The sequence below is a fragment of the Mchenga conophoros genome, linkage group LG11, assembly GCF_057382185.1.
Source record: "Mchenga conophoros isolate Kocher_MC1m ecotype Shallow Benthic linkage group LG11, M_conophoros_male_GT1.1, whole genome shotgun sequence".
In the NCBI taxonomy this organism is placed as follows: Eukaryota; Metazoa; Chordata; class Actinopteri; order Cichliformes; family Cichlidae; genus Mchenga; species Mchenga conophoros.
This window is the reverse complement of record NC_140536.1, coordinates 39,616,652-39,635,089: the sequence shown is the minus strand read 5'-3', so window position 1 is coordinate 39,635,089 and position 18,438 is coordinate 39,616,652. Positions and strand designations below refer to the sequence as shown.

Below are 18,438 nucleotides of genomic sequence, written 5' to 3'. Positions count from 1 at the left end.
TTGATTGAAGTGTCAGGCCTAGAAAAAATATATACAGTAGATGAAAGTCGTGTCCTTAAGAAAAAGGAACAAATCCAACAAGGATCTGACACAGAGCCTGTCGAGATCTTATTCTTAATGAAGGGGAAAATGGAGAAAAGGCTGCACATGAACTGGACTAAAAATTAGTAGCAACAGATTTTAAGAAGTGATGAATCCAAATGAAAAATTTGGAGGTTTTCCAGACTAATGTTTAGTTTGTTTTCTTTTAACTTTAGCATTTTGTGAACATCGTATATTTGACATGGTTATTATTTGTGCTATCAGCCTCCTGAAAAGCCATTAGCAGATCAGTGCTCTTTGCTATGAAGTGGTTAGGTGGATAGCAAAGTATGAAAGAAATACCTGACCACAGAAACTGACAAAAACAGCAAATTTTGCTTTTTAAAAACTGTATGATATTTTCTTGAACAATGTATATGTTGAGTTTTACTAAATACCGGGGAGGTGTTTTGAGTTGTGCTGATATAAGATGATTTAAAAAAAAGACAAACTTTAAAAATGCAGTAGCCAGAATCCTCACAGATACATGAAAATGTGATAACATTGCCTCAGGATTGAAGACACTTCATTGGCTCCCATAGCTATATATAATTACCTTAAAAATGTGTTCTGTCTTGGTCCCCAAGTACAACACAAATTCCAGAAAAGTTGTGACATTCTTTAAATTTGAACATAATGAAAACTAGAAGACAATATTTTATGCACAATAGAACAAATGTTCAAACTGGGAAACTGGACACCTTCATCCACTAAATGTGTTCATTTCAAATTTGATGTCTCTACAGGTCAAAAGAATTCTGCCACAGGGCAACAAACAGCTGAAAAAGTGGGAAATGTCAAAAAGGGAGAACATCCAGCAATTAATCTAGAAAGTAATTAAGCAAAGTGATCTGTTACATGATTAGCTAGAGACGTCTTAGAGAGGGAGAGTCTTTCAGAATTAAAGATTGGGAGATGCTGTCAAATCGGTGAAGTAATGCATAAAAAGATAATGGAATATTTAAAAACAGTGTTTCCCAACATCCAGTTTGATGTGTTTCCAACATCAAATTGCAAATACTTTGCAACTCTCATGATCTACATAACATAACATAACATGCATAACATCATCAAAAGATTCAGAGAGCAACTAAAGCTCTATCAAATGAAATTGAAGCTATAGTTAAACATACTCCAGAAACGCCGTTGTGTCCTGTGGGCCAAGACTCATTTTAAAAGTCGGAATTTGATCCATGGTCATATGAGTCCAAATTTTATATTCTTGTTGTTAATCACAGACGCCGTGGCCTCCAGGCTAAAGAAGAGGGAGACCTTCCAGCATCTTCTTTGATGGTATAGGGATGCAGTGTAAGTGTACACAGTATGGGCAGCTTGCATGATTTTTAAGGAACTGTGAATCCTAAAAGTCATATAAAGGTTTTAGAGGAACATATGCTCCCCTAAAGATGATGTCTGTTTCAAGGAAGGCCTTGTATTTTTGAGCAGGACAATGCAAAACCACATACTGCAGCTATTACAACAGCATGGCTTCATCGGAGAAGAGTCCGAGTGCTGAATTGGACTGCAGTCCAGATCTTTCACCTTGAGAATGTTTGCTCAATGGTTAAATAAAAAAATACATCAAGTGTGACCACAAACTCTTCAGCAGCTGAAAACCTATATCAGGCAACAATAGGACAAATTTTTTTTAAAGAAAAAAGAATTGGACTAAATTCTGAGACCAAAACTCAAGAAATTTCTAAACTCAGTGCCCAGAAGTCTTCAAAATGTTTTGAAAAGCACAGCAGATGAGGTGTTAAGATTATGAAGTTTACATATACATTGTTCAAGAAAATATCATACAGTTTTTAAAAAAAATTAAAAATTAAAAATTTAAATTTAAATTTAAATTAATTTAAATTAATTTAATTTTTAAATTTAATTTAAACGTTATACAGACAAAACAGTGAGGTGAAGATTACGGTTCTTTGACCTTTGTATTCATTTCACAGGCGTCCAGCTCATTAGTTACTATACCTGTCTGGATAGTGACTAGTTTAGCTGCACTCTGCTTTCATTCTTAGTAAAAGTTTAGTTTTGAGTCCACACCTCTCTGTCTTCCTCCCTCCCTGCCACCCACCTCTCTCCCTCCCTCTGTTTCTCTCTCTCTCTCTCCCTCCGCTTGTCTGCCTGAGCAATAGACCAAAGAAACAAACCTATTTGGTTTCCTGGTTGCAGCAAGACAATCAAGACGAGGGGCAGAGTGACATCAAGCAAGACAAAGGAGAAACAGTAATGTTTCAGGCCATGACAGAAAACATGTTTCCGCTGCGCTGACAGTAGATGCACTAGCTCTAGGACTGCATTGCTGCTGAGATGTTGGTAAGCAAGAGTACAGTGCTTAAAATCTGCTATAAATGTGTAGGGGTGGAGAGAGAGAGAGAGAGAGAGAGGAGAAGGGAGCGTGATGGCAGAAGTTTCAAATGTTTTGAGGGCTTGGTGTTAGCCTCAGTGCCTCTTTGTGTTTTATTTTTAGTGCTTTTCTTGGCCTCGAGTGTTGTAAGGCCCGTATTAGTTAAACTTACAATGTAGAATTTGTTTTGTAGCACTTGTATTTTCGTATTTCTGAAAGACGAACACAGGAGTGAGCGAAAAATCAGTAGAAGTGGCTGTATTGGCTGGAAGAGCACACTTTTCTTTTCCTTTTTAAATGAAACGTAATTGTAACTGCTCCTATTGTCTGTTGCTGGATAATGTAATACTACTGGATTGTTATGGCTCAACAATGGATGCAGTTTAAGGAGGACAAGATGCATGCTTCTGAGATTAACATGATGGCATGCAAATATCGTTCTAAAGACAAATATCAGAGTGAACGCTCAAAAACTTGAACCAACCACTAGCTTCATTGCTTATGAATATTCACACATTCAAAAATTGCGATTACACATCTCTTGACACAGAAGAACTGTAGATATTTATTGACACACACACACACACACACACACACATACACACACACACACACACACTCACAGACTCACAGACTGAGTTTTTGGTTGACTTCACCTGAAACCTCACATTAGCAGAACAATGGCGGCAGCAGATTTGGGCGCGTCCAGGAGCCCGAATTTGAGCTCCGGGCCCCCCACTCGTGGTGATCTTCGGCTCGTGGGCAAGACCCTCAGAAGACTGGATAAACTCCAACAGCTGTGCAGTACCCCTCGGCTTGGACTGAGAAATAGTCCGCCATACCTACCACAGCTGCTGTCAGAGACCTCAGTGCTGCTCATCCAGGTCTGGGAGCCTTTCCAAGGCTTCAGGCAGGCAGGTGGACAGGTGCCACACGGAGACGAGGCAGAGTACCTGAGGATCCATATCAAAAACCTCTTTGATAAGACAGAGCGGGCTCTACTGCTCTTTAAAGAAGGACGGAGGAAGATATATGAAGAGACTTCAACTTACAGGTGAGAGGGCCCCTGGCTGGCATCTACATACACATGCAGGGGAAGAGGGAAAGTTTGGTCTTGAAACACCAAAATGTTTCAAGACCAAGAAATTGTTTAGAAAACAAAGAACAACTTTTTTTTTTAAGAAAAAGAAAACTCTGTGTAACATACTCATTATTACATTTTTACTATAACAGAACATTGTGACATTTGTAAAATTAGCATTTGTTTAGATTACATTTATGTTTTTCATCAGTTTAACCAAAAATGCAAACTCATCCTAGCTCCAGTCTCTTATATGTGAAAGCGTGCACTTTTTTTCAGTATTTTGGCCTTGTTCAGACAAGTGACAAGACATGTGAAGTCATCGCAAATAATAATAAATTTTCTTTCGTTTTTTTTTTTTTTTTTTTTTTTGGGGGGGGGGGCGACAGATTAACAGGTTAATCTGCCAAATTTCTGTTTCTTTGGCCCCAAAAATATGTTTTTAGATTTTCAGAGAGTAATTAAGAAAATCCTCACTAAACTTTCCAGAAGTCTCACAGGTCAAATTTCCTTAACAGCAGCATATGTACGGAAGTAGGAAATCAGTTTCTGACCGAATTTTGGAAGCGTTGTGTATCAAGTTGTTAAGAACTGAACATGTCATAAAGGTGATTGTCTGAAATGTTGGCCTTTGTCCGAACGAGGTGTGAAGCATTGTCAGACTTCTCAAAAGCACGGCCTACCACGACGCCTCGATTATAGGGATGGTTAAGCTAAGGAGCCGTGCCTATGCATTACTAACTGTAACGATGGCAGCCTGACTGAATATGGAAAAACTGACCAACAGCACTTATTTTTCACAATACAGCTCGGATATTTGTTTTATTATTTAAATAATCTTCAGGTAGTGGTCATTTATGATGCCAGTCATACCTTTATATGTACCTATGTGATGTTTTTAATTATCAAAATGCTTCTCACCCATGAATTTGTCCACTTTGTTTGCAATTTTTCATAGTTTCTTGCAGGAACCAGTCTGTTCGTGTGGCAGGGACAATAGAAAGTTCTGTTGGATAATTTATTGCTATGTAAATATACGTGCTTGTCATCATTATGGACTTGTGTTATTTTAATTTACCACTTCTAATCACTGCTTTGTAGTGTTTTGCAGTAATCCATGGCTGTCAGACCTGGAATATCAAGCTTTACTGTAGGCAGATACTTAATGCCAAAAGTGATGATGAAAGCCATTCAGCTGACGGAGATGAATTGGGTTAACTTTTCTTTGCGTAAAATTGTTGAAAAATGAAATTATTTAATTATCTAAGAAGGTTTTAGAACTTCTGTCAGATTAGGGAAACAAGACATTTTATGTGGCATATTCCTGTATGAAATATAATGGAGTCATAAACGACTTTTAAGCTTGAAGTTTAAATACTGTTAAAATGTACCTCTATTTCTTTAAGACTAAAAGAGGTCTGAGGTCTTATTTAATCTGGTATTGTGCAACAGTTGACCAAAATGAGATTAAAACAGTCTGTATGTGGCCACTGACCATGAGTTTGACATCTCCGCTTCATACCAATTGTCTTGCAAGTCACTGTAAGATCTTAGATTCGAATTTTCCAGACTTTCCATTTCTTTTGGTGCCACAAATGAAATCGGCCATGCCGATCCAAGTAACGCAAATACCCGAGCTTTCCTAATCGAAGCAAATACAATGTGTTTTTAACCAGATGCTAATAAAAGAAGCTGGACAGAAAATTATAAAAAGCAAAATGAGTGAACATCCATCTGATATTATTATTGCCAGATTACACTACGATTCCTTCACTCTCAACCAGATCATGTTCTCAAGCCAATTTTTTTTTCTGATATACCAAAGGAACTGTAAAATACGAAGACTCTCAATTTACGTCATTTGATCTAGTGTCAAATCTTGTGTAGAGTATCTAATGTAGGTGCTGTGGCTAGTCAATTTTGTGGGAATGAATTTAAGTAACAGAAACCATAAGAGTTTTGTCTCTCTAAACTCAACTTCTGCAGGAATATTAAATAGACTATAAAAGAAAAAAGCAAAACCTTCCCCCATTTCTTCTTCCAGTATCCTGTGACCAAGGGTTTTATACCACTTGTGCATTACTAAAGGAAAAAAAGTTCAAATTAAATATAGCCCATTATAATTGCCTGATTTAAAAGTCTTACTTGAAAGCAGTGATAGAGGTTTAAGCTCATCCTTAAACAAATTAAATGCACTGAAGAAAAAACTATTTTAAACCACCTATAGAAGCTGAGGCAAAATAAAATAAGACTTTACTCTCTGTACTTATATTTTCTGTTTGTACTATAACTTTCTGTCTGCTGTTTCATTCAAGTGGATATTCTGGAACAGCTTAATAGACTTACTTATATGTGGAGTGTTGGCTGCATTTTCCTGCACCTGTTTGGAATACTAATAATTAAGGTGGAAAAGAGCCAACCTTGCACTTTTGTGATGCTAATATGGGGAAACTAGAAAAAACAACAACAACATCCTTTGAATTTGAGCAGTGTGAGAAAGAGACTGTCTAACCTTGAGCACGATTTTTTGCCCGCATTTGCCTACGAATATACCAACCTGCAACCGGTGTTAGTTCAGAACTGAGTGAGCAAATAACTATTCTGTTGTCACAAGTTTAGCGCCCTGCCAAATTTATTAGCTAGCGTGAATGCTGAATAAAGAAAAGCTGATTTGCAGTGTTCTCGGTGAGCACCAACTAAAATATAGTCCAATCTTTTATCAACTAGCTGGTGATGATGATTGATGATGATTTTTTTTTTGTTCTGACTGGATGTAGTTGCATTAACCTTCATGTGCTTTGATATTACATTTTAATGTTTTAGCTTTATTCCAAGGCGCTGGCCGGTTTGCTGTTGAAAAGCAGCGCTCAAAATTTGTGCAGCAACTGCGAAATAAGTGGAGTTTTGTCCTGGACGGGTCACTACTCCATCACAGGGTTAATATAGAGAGCAGCCCCCACTCCTGCAACCAACTTAGCACCATTAGTTAAGCTTGCATGTAAACCTTTAACCGGTGAAAAGTAACTGGGGCGCACAGTAAAAATAGACACAGAAAGGTTCCACCTGACCATAGTCAGTTCAAACCACAAAACTGCTTGAGGTGACAGTGATCTACTAACTGAAGTAGCTCGGTTATATTATACATTGAAAAAATCTTTGTTTAGCATGTTAAAAGACAAAGTTAATAAACAAATAATTATATCAACATCAAAATTACAGTTTAAATATCATTCTTATCCCTTCTGCTGGTTCATTTGGGGAGCTGGCTGTAACTCTATAGAGTCCACTGCATGCTGCACAATGTACGCTCAGTTCTGCTAAAATTTCACAGCCAGCAGCTGTTTTCAAAGATGATTTTCCCGTAGAATATGAAAATCACATAACCCATATTTACAGTTTTATGTCGTCATCTTCAAGAATCTCAAGCATGTACAACAGATGGCCCTCATACCACAAATCCTGCATGGTCAGTCATGTGGCAAGTTCACAAATTGTTATACATATTGTGGTTTAGACATCAGAACAAATCTCTTTTATATTCTCATCGTTTTTTTTTGGATTGTACTGCTACAGCTCATACAAATAAGCAAATTTTCAGTCTGCTTTTAAAGTATTTGACTGTTGGAAGCTGAAATAGCAGTTCTTTACATGAAAGTTCTGCCTGTTAAAAATTAAAAACAGAAGTGAGATCTAATTATTATTTGAGACGACAGAAACCAACAGTGGAAGCTTTAGCGGTTGGAAGATTATCATAAGCGAAACACTGACAACTTTGAGGGTATCTGAAAGAAATTTAAGAAGCACGCATACAGCTGCAGCATTAGCATAACAACATAGGTAGTTCACACTTCTGTATTAACTTGTTGCACATTATACTTTTTTAAACATGTTTAAGGAAGCATTATTCTTATTTCACCAATCATGCAGTAAGTATTCAGACAAGTCAAATTAGCAATACCGACAATGTTACTGAAATAGTCAATTATAAGTATTATCAGCTCCTCACGTATGGTAAATGGTCTGTATTTATATAACGCTTTACTAGTTCCCCAAAGTGCTTTACACAACCAGTCATCCATCCATTCACACACTGGTGATGGCAAGCTACATTGTAGCCACAGCCACCCTGGGGCGCACTGACTGTCTCGCCCAAGGACCGAGACTCAAACCGGCAACCTTCCGATTACAAGGCGAACTCCCAACTCTTGAACCACGATCGCCCTCAAGCCACGTTATATCTAAAGAGCTCTAGCTACTTACTTATGATGCATTTAAGTCTGTCAGTTATTTATCTATTTTTTTTTAATATTTGTGCACTGTCATTTTGACTGAGGAAGGGGCCTCACATAGTGTTTTGTAGAACTACACACAACTATCAAATTTCTGAAGTGGAGTAGATTTATAATAGTCTTGCTCTGAATTGTGGCAGAATTTATATTATAAAACAAGTAGTGGTTACCACATAGTTTGGGTGTTGCAAATGGTTTTAAACACGAATCTGTATTCTTTGAAAAAACAAGAAACACTGATAATAGCTATATGATTATGATTCTAAATATTAACATGCAGAATTGTTTCAAATTGGAGAAATATTCCCATAGTGTTCGATGCAAGCGGCTCTCTTTCACTTACATACCTGTCAATTAAATCTGAAATCTTGCACCATGGAACATCTTGTTTGGTGCTGGCAGAGTTCAAAGGTGGTTACTGACCCAGAGATTACTTGAAGTAATTCTGTTTTGCTGCGTGATGCAAAAAAAAGAAAGAAAGCAACAGTAACAAGGAACTTCACATCAAACTGTTTGAGGTCACGCACAAGCTGGTGAGGAACATGCCAACAATGTTCAGCTACAAATGACACCAAATTACTATAATGCAAATTATTATATCTCATAATAAAAGGAATTAAAGCACTTCCCCTAATGTTAGCTGATGTGTTTATGGTTCTATTCAGTGCAGTGTTTCTGTCTTTTGAATGATATTTTTAAGTACAAAGGCCCAGCCAGAGTGAGAGATGTGGCTTACACATTTCCTCCCGCCTCCTCCTCTACTATTACTCTTGAGTACTCTATTTAACACCATAGAGGGTTTTCTTTTTCTCATTGAGGTGGAAAGTCTATAACCACTTTCCACAATAGCAGATTTCTAAAGAATTTTAAATATTTCAACAGTTATGATTGCCTCCAGAGTTGCATCATAAAAGTGTTAGAAAAGAGGAAATACTTTGTGTTACGAAATTTAGTTTCCTTAGTAAGTTTAAATACTCGAATTATTGATTGGGATTAGTGCACAGAGAGCTGAAACAGACAGTAGTGTTTTTTAGTCAATATAGACAATAAATATGGAAACATAAATTAAAGCCCTCCTCTACTTGTTCATTGTATTTATTGTAAAGTAATGCCCACATGTAAAAAGTGAAAGCATATCTAAATGTCCGTAGCTTCTGTGTTTTCAAAGTTCAGTAGTAGTACATGCACTAGCTTTTTAACACATTTTTATACATGTTGTGCTGCATAAAACACATGGAGGAGGACAGACCCTTACTTGTTAACACTACACATTATAGCATGCTTGAATGTAACATGTGTATGTGTGTGTATGTGGTGGGGAGGTGTTATTGCTGTTGTTGTTGTTGTTGTTATTTTTTTTTAATATACTCCCATTTGAGAGTTGCACCAAGTTGCTTCTAGCAAAAAGAGAAAGTTTTTTGTTAACTAAACTAAAAGTTATAAATATGTGTAGCATCAAAATAAAACTATCAAAAATATCAATTATATTTATAGAAAGCCTTTGAAGTGCCTGAGAAGACTATTGAGACTGGCCTAAAGTGACACACTGGCCAATGGAACATTTTGTGGTATTTACAGACAAGCATGCAGCAGGCAGCATCCTGTTTGCAAGGTGGACTACCTGTTGAGTGTGTTTGATTCTGTTTGTGTGTTTGTATCTATGGAAAGTGTCTGTATTTCTTGCAACTGAAACAGAAAGGTAGTATATAACAGTGCCTATATTTGTGCACCAGTGCTAAAAGTTCAGATATCTATTTGTACTTAATGCAATTACATAAAGCTTTAGGAAAACTCATTTTAAATAGGAACACTGTGTATACTTGAGATTCACAAACACAAGGGTTTCTGCCTAGAAAAAGATTGTATTGCATGATTACTCAGACACTGTGGAGCAAAACTATAAATGTTTCTATAAAAGTTTCTGCAGCCAGAGCTTAAAGTCTGTGACGTCTTTCATTCTCAGGAGGAATTTGACCAAGCTGACTTTGTTGTTCAGTCACATGCTGTGGGAGCTGAAGGCCTTTTATCCAGGAGGATGTTTTCAGGGTGACAAATACAGGGTGGCGTTATCTGCAGCTGAGGACTTTTGGAGGGAGTCATTTGGCGACAAGTTAGTATTGAAACATTTCTTGACATCGTCTTATGTGTATGTTTACATCTACCAAACATTAAGCATGTGTTCTGACAGGTGTATAGTGCAGTGGAATACCTTTAAAGAACAGCTGAGAAATGTACATCCATTTGAGGAAGGGATGGAATCTATGGCTCTGAAGTCAACCATTGACTTAACTTGCAACGATCACATCTCTGTGTTTGAGTTTGATGTTTTCACGCGACTGTTTCAGGTAAGGTGAAAGTTTTGTTACATTAAGAACCAGATGGTGTAGGAAATATGTCTATTTGCATTTTTGCTTGTCGGAGAATGGTTTGTTACCAGTAGCTAGTTACTGTAGCTTCGCACGATAGATGAAATAAGAAAACTGTACAGCACCGCTAAAGCTCATGTTTGTTCAAAGAGAACAAATCCAAACACTAAACAGATCAGTTGCCCTTTTAGAGGAGATGACCGGACAGTGTCACTAACAAGGGCGTGCAAAAGATTAAGGCATGCAGTATCCAAGATCAAATCCTCTTCCCTCATCTCTTTTAGCCGTGGAGGACTCTTTTAATGAACTGGAACCAGCTGGCCGTGACTCATCCAGGCTACATGGCCTTCCTCACCTATGACCAGGTTATAGCTCGTCTGGAACACTACCTGCACAGACCTGGGAGGTGAGGATTCATGCATCACTCAGAAAATATTCAAAAAGTATGAAAATATGAAAAAGGTCTCAAGATTCTAAATATATATATAAATAAGAGAATCTTTTCATTTATTGCTCCAATATTATACCTTTAGTTTTCTGGGGGTTTATTCAAGAAATGTTTCTGCAAACAAACATTAGCCATGGCCAAAAGTATCATGCAGTGCAAATTTTTTATTGTTATTATAGCTGAGAATGAGAGGAATTTAATTTGATTAGCCCCATTTGAAAATTGTGTAAAATCTTCTGCTGATATTTCTGGAAAACCTCAATGTCTCTTAATGTGGTTATTTTTCCATTTTCTGTGTGAGCTACATGTTTTCCTTTTCCTTGCAGCTATATCTTTCGTCTGAGCTGTACAAAAATGGGAGAGTGGGCTATTGGCCACGTGACATTTGATGGTGCCATCATCCAGACTATCCCGGAGGACATACCTCTCTACCAAGCTCTGATTCAAGGCTTCAATCAGGGCTGGTTAGGACAAACATGTACATTTCTCTGAATTGCTTCTTTTGTTTATGTGTTTTTTCTCTAAGCTCCGTGCTTTTCTGTGCCTGCAGCTACTTGTACCCAGATGGCCGGGATGTGAACCCTGACTTGAAAAGCTTGTGTGAACCAGCCAGCAGAGGAAAAGTTAAAGTTACAGAAGTGAGTGGCTGCAATTTATACATCATTATCTATTTAACTGCAGCATCTTGAACCTTTGCCAAGACAAAACAGATAATATCCTGAGACGTTGTCTTGTCTCTCTGACTAAATACAACCACCAAACAGGAACAGTATGAGCTTTACTGTGAGATCGGCAGCACCTACCAGCTATGTAAGATATGCACAGAGAGGGATAAAGACACCCGGATTCAGCCCTGTGGCCATCTCCTGTGCCAAACCTGCCTCACAGGCTGGCAGGTATGAATCTTCATCCACGGACTCAAAGTTTTCAAATCTGTAACCTATTTAAATCCATTCAAATTCACAGACGCATGTTCAAATATATCCCGCTCATACAGAGACGTTGAAGGGAGACAGACAGTTACTGTAACCGTTGTTGTGTGTTCATTGGGGTGAAACAGTCTGGGCTGGCTGAACTAGATATAGTTTTTTAGGCCACGGGTTGGTCGTTGGTTGCAGTCCTGCTGTACTGTAACAATGCGGGTTATTTGAATGTGGTTTGGGGTTGGTGCAAAAAAAGATTTCTCATGCAGACACTTTATTAAAATGTAGGATTGGCAAGAAGTTATTTTAACTCTGAAAAACTACCTTGATTTATTTTTTCCCCCAGTATTCACATATTATCTTCAAAAAATAATATGGAATTATCACACTTCTACATGGCTGTGATTTTCCTCTTCCACTTTTCTTTTTTTCCTTTTTTTTTGTTTACATGAAAAATTATAGTCGAGCTCAGGCAATATCGAGTGCACCAATGCTTATAAAGCACCTGTAATATGTGCTCTGTTGAGCTATTTTTAGATGACCTATTAGATTTTATAGCTTGATAGCCAAGGCATGACACTCAAGAATCATCCTCTCATAATGTCACCATTATTTATTTGTATATAATAGAGATAATACAAAGTAGCTCATAGCCTATTCACTATAATATAAACGTGAAAATCTGAGGACAATGTACAGAATATCATGTGATATTGATGTTTCAATACACTTTACATTTGACCTCTTTAGATGACAGAAATTTCTCAGCCAAAGAAAATTCAGTCATCATGTGTACAGCATGTCCTGTGTGCACTTCGTTTGTTCTCTTCCAGGGGGGCTTCCCCAACTTCCTGCTTCCTCTTTCGAGTTACAGAGTGACAAAGAAGACGTCCAATCAGAATTAAAGCTGGAGCTGTCAAAGTATAGCTTCATGGTTCTGGCTAGTTCTTTTACTCAGACAATCCCAGCTAGAAGCCCTCCACCTATTCAGTAGGTGTTTTGTTTGTTTTTTTGAAGGTGCAGAGCAACATGTCCTGACATTTGGCTCAGGACTTCCTGTGTGAGCTTAGCCTCACATCCTCCTTAAGCTGCATCGGTGACATTCACTATGAGAAAAAGTGTGCGCATGTAATGTGAGAAGGAGAAAGGCAGAGAGAGGGAGAAAGGGAGAGAGAGAAAAAGAGACTAACTTGAAAAGAAAGTTCAAAGAGCTTCATGGATGCCACACCACAACGGAAAAGTTGTAAGTTTTATGAGATTAAGGTTAAGCAAACTTTCTTTTTAACTGTAAGTTTACTTTACATAGACATGTAAGGTGTAAGGAACATAACCCAAAAACAAAATCAGCATTGCAGCAGCATACCAAATATCAGAACGTGTATGTTAAATTCAGTAAGAGTTTGAAATAGAACATTTATAGACTACATGCATCATATTTCTGTAGTAGGGATGCTTTTACAGTGGCCCTGAATTTTTTTATTGATAGGATCTCGATTGATTTGTTGTTTGGAAACGTAAACATGAAGTTTTTAAGTCAGACGTCTCTTCATCTTGGTCTCATCATATCGATTATGTCATCTCCAAGATGGCAAACAGCATCACTGTTTCAAGGAAATGTCCTACATATCCTCTCATTTCTGTCCTGTTGCATGTTGCTAACTCATTCATTCTGTCATATCTGGAGTACGGCCCAATAATTTAGCTGCTGATAAACATCTAGAAAAAAAACTCCTGCTGAGTATGCATTGCTCCTTCTGTACAACTGTGTGCAAGATGCATAAACCATTATCTTGGCATACTGTTCATGAGAGGTTAAAGGTGTTTCTGTTAGTCATAAACACAGCTATAGTGAAATCTATGTCTTGTTTCTTTTGTGAAAAATTTGTAAGTAGGGATTTTAATGACGATCATCTGACACAACAAAAGACTTCCGGGCAGTTAGATTTAACGTATGTTTGAACTAATGTAATGAAAAGAACTATTTTGTAGTGAGGTTCCCTATAAACATTAATCCCTGTTAAAACTAGAGACGTACCAGCGTACAAAAATAGATAACATAGTATGGCGAGCAGTCTGTGTAATCATATTAACAAATCGAGGTCACATCAAAACCTGGAAAAACACAAAGGCTCTGTGCTATAGTAGCGGAAGCAAAAGCAGAATGTTACAACGATTCCCTTTTATGTTGAGGTGGAAAACCACAATCTACAGGGTCTGTTGAACGTGGTATTTTCCACTACCTTTATCTTTCAAACAGCCAGAGGCCTTTGTCTTTGAAGACATGTTCAACATATTCCACTACATACTGTACAATTTAAAAGATATTAATCTGCTGAAGAGAATGGGTGTTTCTTCACATTCACGTGAACGTTCTCTTTTCCTCTTCCGATGATGGGTTGTTGATATTCATCTAGCAGAAGTCAGCTGGCCAAACCTGCCCATACTGCCGCTGCGACATCAGAGGAACAGAGTCCATCCTCCTGGAGCCGTACGTGCCAGTCAGCGATCAGGTGCTGGTGGAGGAGGGCGATGATGACGACGACGAAGAGGATCATGTGGATATTGAAGAAATGGTAAAGGAAATAGCTGCCCTGAGGAAGGTGTGTAAATACATTTCCGTGTTCCATGTTGTTTAATTTTAGCTGTGCTGTGCTAGCAAATTGAGTTTTTGGTCTGCCATCAACAGCCATAGTATGGCCCGCCATCGGGTTAAGAGAAAATAATTGTTTGCATGTATAGCCTCTAGCAGGTCAACTTTGTCATGTAGTTTTCATTCGACGTCATTGTTTGGACAAAATTAAATTAGTCATTAATCTTTGGTTAATAAAATAAGCACATGCAAACTCATTAGACTGCAATGTACCTTCTGCTTAATGTCAATACTAGTTATAGGATGCTATATATAGTCACTTGAAAGCAACATCGCCCAAGTATAGATTCATAAAACCACCTGCACATCTTTTTGACTATACAAATAGACATTTGTAGTTCTGTGTTTAAATAGTTGTTATACAGTAAAATCCAGGCACCTTGTGTGCACCATGCATCCTCATTCGCATTTCTGCGATTTTAAAAGAAGTTCTCTCTATTGAGTGATATTTTTTTTATTATCATTTTTATTTATTTATTTTCCAGTTTTCCAGTTTGGACTTCCAGTATCCCAGCTCTCACATTAGCGCTCCACCTTTACCCCCTAAAAATAATACAATGCCACGCTGTCCCTCTCCCTCCGTCCAGTCTCAGACGTCTGAAATTAAGACACTGCCCAAACACTCCAACTCTTATTCGGTAAGTTCTTGCTGGCATTCAGGTTAGTTGCATATTCTTCTTGGTTATGGCAGCTTGAATATGTGAGATGTTGCATTTGTCCAGTTCTCCAAGAGACTAAACTTTTTAAAAAGTAATGAAAAGATTTACCAACTGCCGTGTGCATATGCGCAATAGCCGACGCCCGTACAGTCACTGTGTTTGTTCTCTCCTGCAGCCTCAAAGTAGCAGTGAAACGGAAAGGTACAGAAAACAGACAAACAGGTGAGCAGAGTTGTTATAGTTTTGTATTTTGTAATTAGTTTTTATTTTCATTCCATTTCTTTTTTAGTTCAGGTTAGTTTCTATCTCTGTCCAGAGTGGATCATCAAGTTTTAGTTGAGTTTTTATTGTTTGAAAACAAAAAAATGTTTTAATTTAAAAGTTTTAATTTAGGTTTTTTTTAGTCTCTTTATGTCTTTAGTCTCATAATTATTAAATTATGATCCTAAATCAAGATTTAGGAAAATCATTATACGTATTACAATAAAAACCTTTTTTTAAGTAGTGGAAAGTAGTAGTCTTACAAACCATGTCCAATCCTTTATTGCAAATTGCCTCACCAGCAAGTTTTAATAACATTTTTACCAACCTAAGAGATACTAAAACTAAAGATATTACCTTTATATTTCTACCTTAATTTTCTTTTCTTTTTTTCAATGTTACAATGTTTTACAATGTTTTTTCACACCTTGTTTTAGTTCTTAGTTTGATTTTAGTTTACTTTAATAACCTTGCAGGTGAGATCGCAGTAGTATTACATCAAGGTTCTCTGCTTGTATGCTAGAAAGAGCATTTTCCTGCTACTCAATTAAGATCCATGACATTCTAGCTTTATTTATAGTCACCTGGTAGTCTTCTTTCAGAGAAGTAAAAAGCTGCTTCTGTGACAACTGATGGCTTTGATGAACTAATTTTACAAACTACACCGGTTTTAATGTTATTTTCTCATTTTGTTTTGGAAAGGAAGATTTAATTGTTATTTGGCAAACAATATTTAATTAGAGGAATCATAAAATGATTAAAAATGGTTAGGCGACCTGCAAGCCAAGTTACTGAATCTATACAGATATTGAGACTATTAAAATAATTAAAATGTTTCTATGCTTTGTAACTACGCATTAAAGCCGAGAGGTAATTTTTAAAAATCCAAATGTTTCTGTTTTTGCTTGTTAGGTTATTCTTGATGGTTGTTCTATCTAGGATCACTAGCTTAGGTTAATGGAAAATACATTATTTACACAATGATTTATCAAATTTTAAAAAAACAACTCAGGTGATAAAATATATTTTTCTGTCTTTATTTAGTTGTCGAACGGAGGGTTTACGCGGCAGTGAAGAGGAATACGCTGGTGAGCTGAGACCACGCCCTTTCTCTCACAGGTGATTGACTCCTGTCTCCACTTAAATTTCACAGCAATAAACAAGTTTTTTTTTTTTTTTATTCAATTTTATGCATGTAGTGCAGTTAGTAGTCATAATGACAGGATGGTTCATGTGAAGCAGTTAATTTACTGGTATGTTTATGTGTTTGTAAAACAGCGTGGAACACCTGAGAGAAGCAAACTTTCCTTCCTCCTCTCAGAGAGCTGACGACAGTAAGTCATAGTTGTTACAACCTTCTTTCGTCTTCTTTTGCTGGGCGATGAGAGTTTGGCTCAAGAGTTTGGAGTTCGCCTTGTAATCGGAAGGTTGCCGGTTCAATCCCCGGCTTGGACATTCTCGGTCGTTGTGTCCTTGGGCAAGACCCTTCACCCGTTGCCTACTGGTGGTGGTCAGAGGGCCCGGTGGCGCCAGTGTCCGGCAGCCTCGCTTCTGTCAGTGCGCCCCAGGGTGGCTGTGGCTACAATGTAGCTTGCCATCACCAGTGTGTGAATGGGTGGATGACTGGATATGTAAAGCGCTTTGGGGTCCTTAGGGACTAGAAAAGCGCTATATAAATACAGGCCATTTACCATACGTGAGGAGCTGATAATACTTATAACTGACTATTTCAATAACATTGTCAGTGCAGCGTGGTATTGCTAATTTGACTTGTCTGAATACTTGCTGCATGATTGGTGAAATAAGAATAATGCTTCCTTAAACATGTTTTAAAAAGTATAATGTGCAACAAGTTAATACAGAAGTGTGAATTACATATGTTGTTATGCTGTATGCGTGCTTCTTAAATTTCTTTCAGATACCGTCTGGGTGGCTGTGGCTACAATGTAGCTTGCCATCATGTGTGAATGTGTGTGTGACTGGATGTGTAAAGTGCTTTGGGGTCCTTAGGGACTAGAAAATCGCTATATAAATACAGGCCATTTACATACAGTAATGTGAGCAAACATGCAGAGGACCTTCCATCTTAAAACGAACTAAAGAAATTTCACCTGATGCACAAGACTGGAAAACAGTTAGAAACATACTGAAATCATTCAACGCTTTGAACCACATGTTTTTTACGGGTGTTTCTCTAAAAAGAATGAAAAACACATTAAAGACACACAGCTGCACTGCAGAGAAAAATAGGCCTCTTCAGGTCTTGAATGGGATATATTTGTTTGCTTAATAAGCTTTACTTGCTTTTCTTTATGATTTTTATTCTACATCTCAGACATGTTCACCTTGTCATGACAGGAAATTAGAAAATTGAACTCATACTGTTAAAAATAGTTTCATATTTGACGCATTGCAGTACATTAGCATAATAATGGTAGCACCGAGATCATTTTTCTCAGGTCAAAACTGTGAAATTGATTTGTTTTGAATTCCCCTTAGGTGCTCTTATTTATTAGGTTTAGGCACTATTGTTTTAGTATTTTATCAGAAGTTGGAGATGAGATTCTATACACTTACATGAATAACGTAAGTCACCTTAACCCGCTAGACTTCTTGTGAATATTGTGCATTTCACGTGAAATCTCTGTTTGATTGTGTATAGGTGGAGTACCCTGGCTCGGACCCAACATCCCTGTAATGGAGAGAAGACATAAGGAAAAGGAGATGAGCAGACCAGGGCTCAGAAAAGACAAGTACGCTCAGGGAGAGATGAAGAGAACAATGTCATCCTGAGTGACAAACAACATGTAGAGTCAATAGACTTAATTTCATCCAAGAAATCAGCCTTTGTTGAATGTAAAAAATAATATTTAATGCTGCAAACTACCATGTGCATGCTGCACTGCTGAAAATGAGTGGAGTGTTTGGGACTAACAGAAAAATTGCCCACTGTGGCCTCCTACTGTTTGATAATTGCACTGCCATTAGCAACACGGTAGGTTCAGTACTAATTCCTAATATAGTGTCACATTAGATCTTCGTTGGAGTTAAAGTATTTACTGACACTCTGAAACAGAAATTAAGGAGAGGCTTAATAATTGACAATGTGATTTTTATTAAATAATAGAAAAACCCTACCTCTTTCTTTAATCTATAACATAAGTTTGTTCTTGTAAATGTTATAAGAGTAGAGAAGGGCCTCTATATTGATAAAGCAGTTGTAACCCTTTGAAAACAGCAGATAAATAACATTACAGTCATTCAGTTTACATAAAAGTGTTTCACAATTTCTTCAGATATGATATTTGACCTACATGCAGAAGACAT

General features: G+C 37.4%; 1 protein-coding gene across 3 annotated transcripts; it reads left to right on the top strand.

Annotated features, from left to right (window-relative positions):
- Nucleotides 1–2,222: 2,222 nt before the first annotated feature.
- Nucleotides 2,223–18,117, top strand: LOC146565087 (E3 ubiquitin-protein ligase CBL-like). 3 transcript variants are annotated; one of them, XM_085293001.1, is made up of 14 exons: nucleotides 2,223–2,403; nucleotides 3,111–3,488; nucleotides 9,768–9,914; nucleotides 9,993–10,149; nucleotides 10,455–10,576; nucleotides 10,945–11,082; nucleotides 11,169–11,256; nucleotides 11,383–11,514; nucleotides 13,956–14,141; nucleotides 14,677–14,829; nucleotides 15,026–15,072; nucleotides 16,156–16,230; nucleotides 16,390–16,445; nucleotides 17,774–18,117. In XM_085293001.1, the coding sequence occupies exons 2-14, from the start codon at nucleotides 3,115–3,117 to the stop codon at nucleotides 17,902–17,904; spliced, it is 1,806 nt and encodes a 601-aa protein (XP_085149127.1). In that variant the 5' UTR covers nucleotides 2,223–2,403; nucleotides 3,111–3,114; the 3' UTR covers nucleotides 17,905–18,117. The 3 variants fall into 3 exon arrangements, with proteins under 3 accessions (XP_085149127.1, XP_085149128.1, XP_085149126.1); XM_085293002.1 differs by having other exon boundaries at nucleotides 3,108–3,488; nucleotides 13,959–14,141; XM_085293000.1 differs by having other exon boundaries at nucleotides 3,108–3,488.
- The last annotated feature ends 321 nt before the right edge of the window (nucleotides 18,118–18,438 follow it).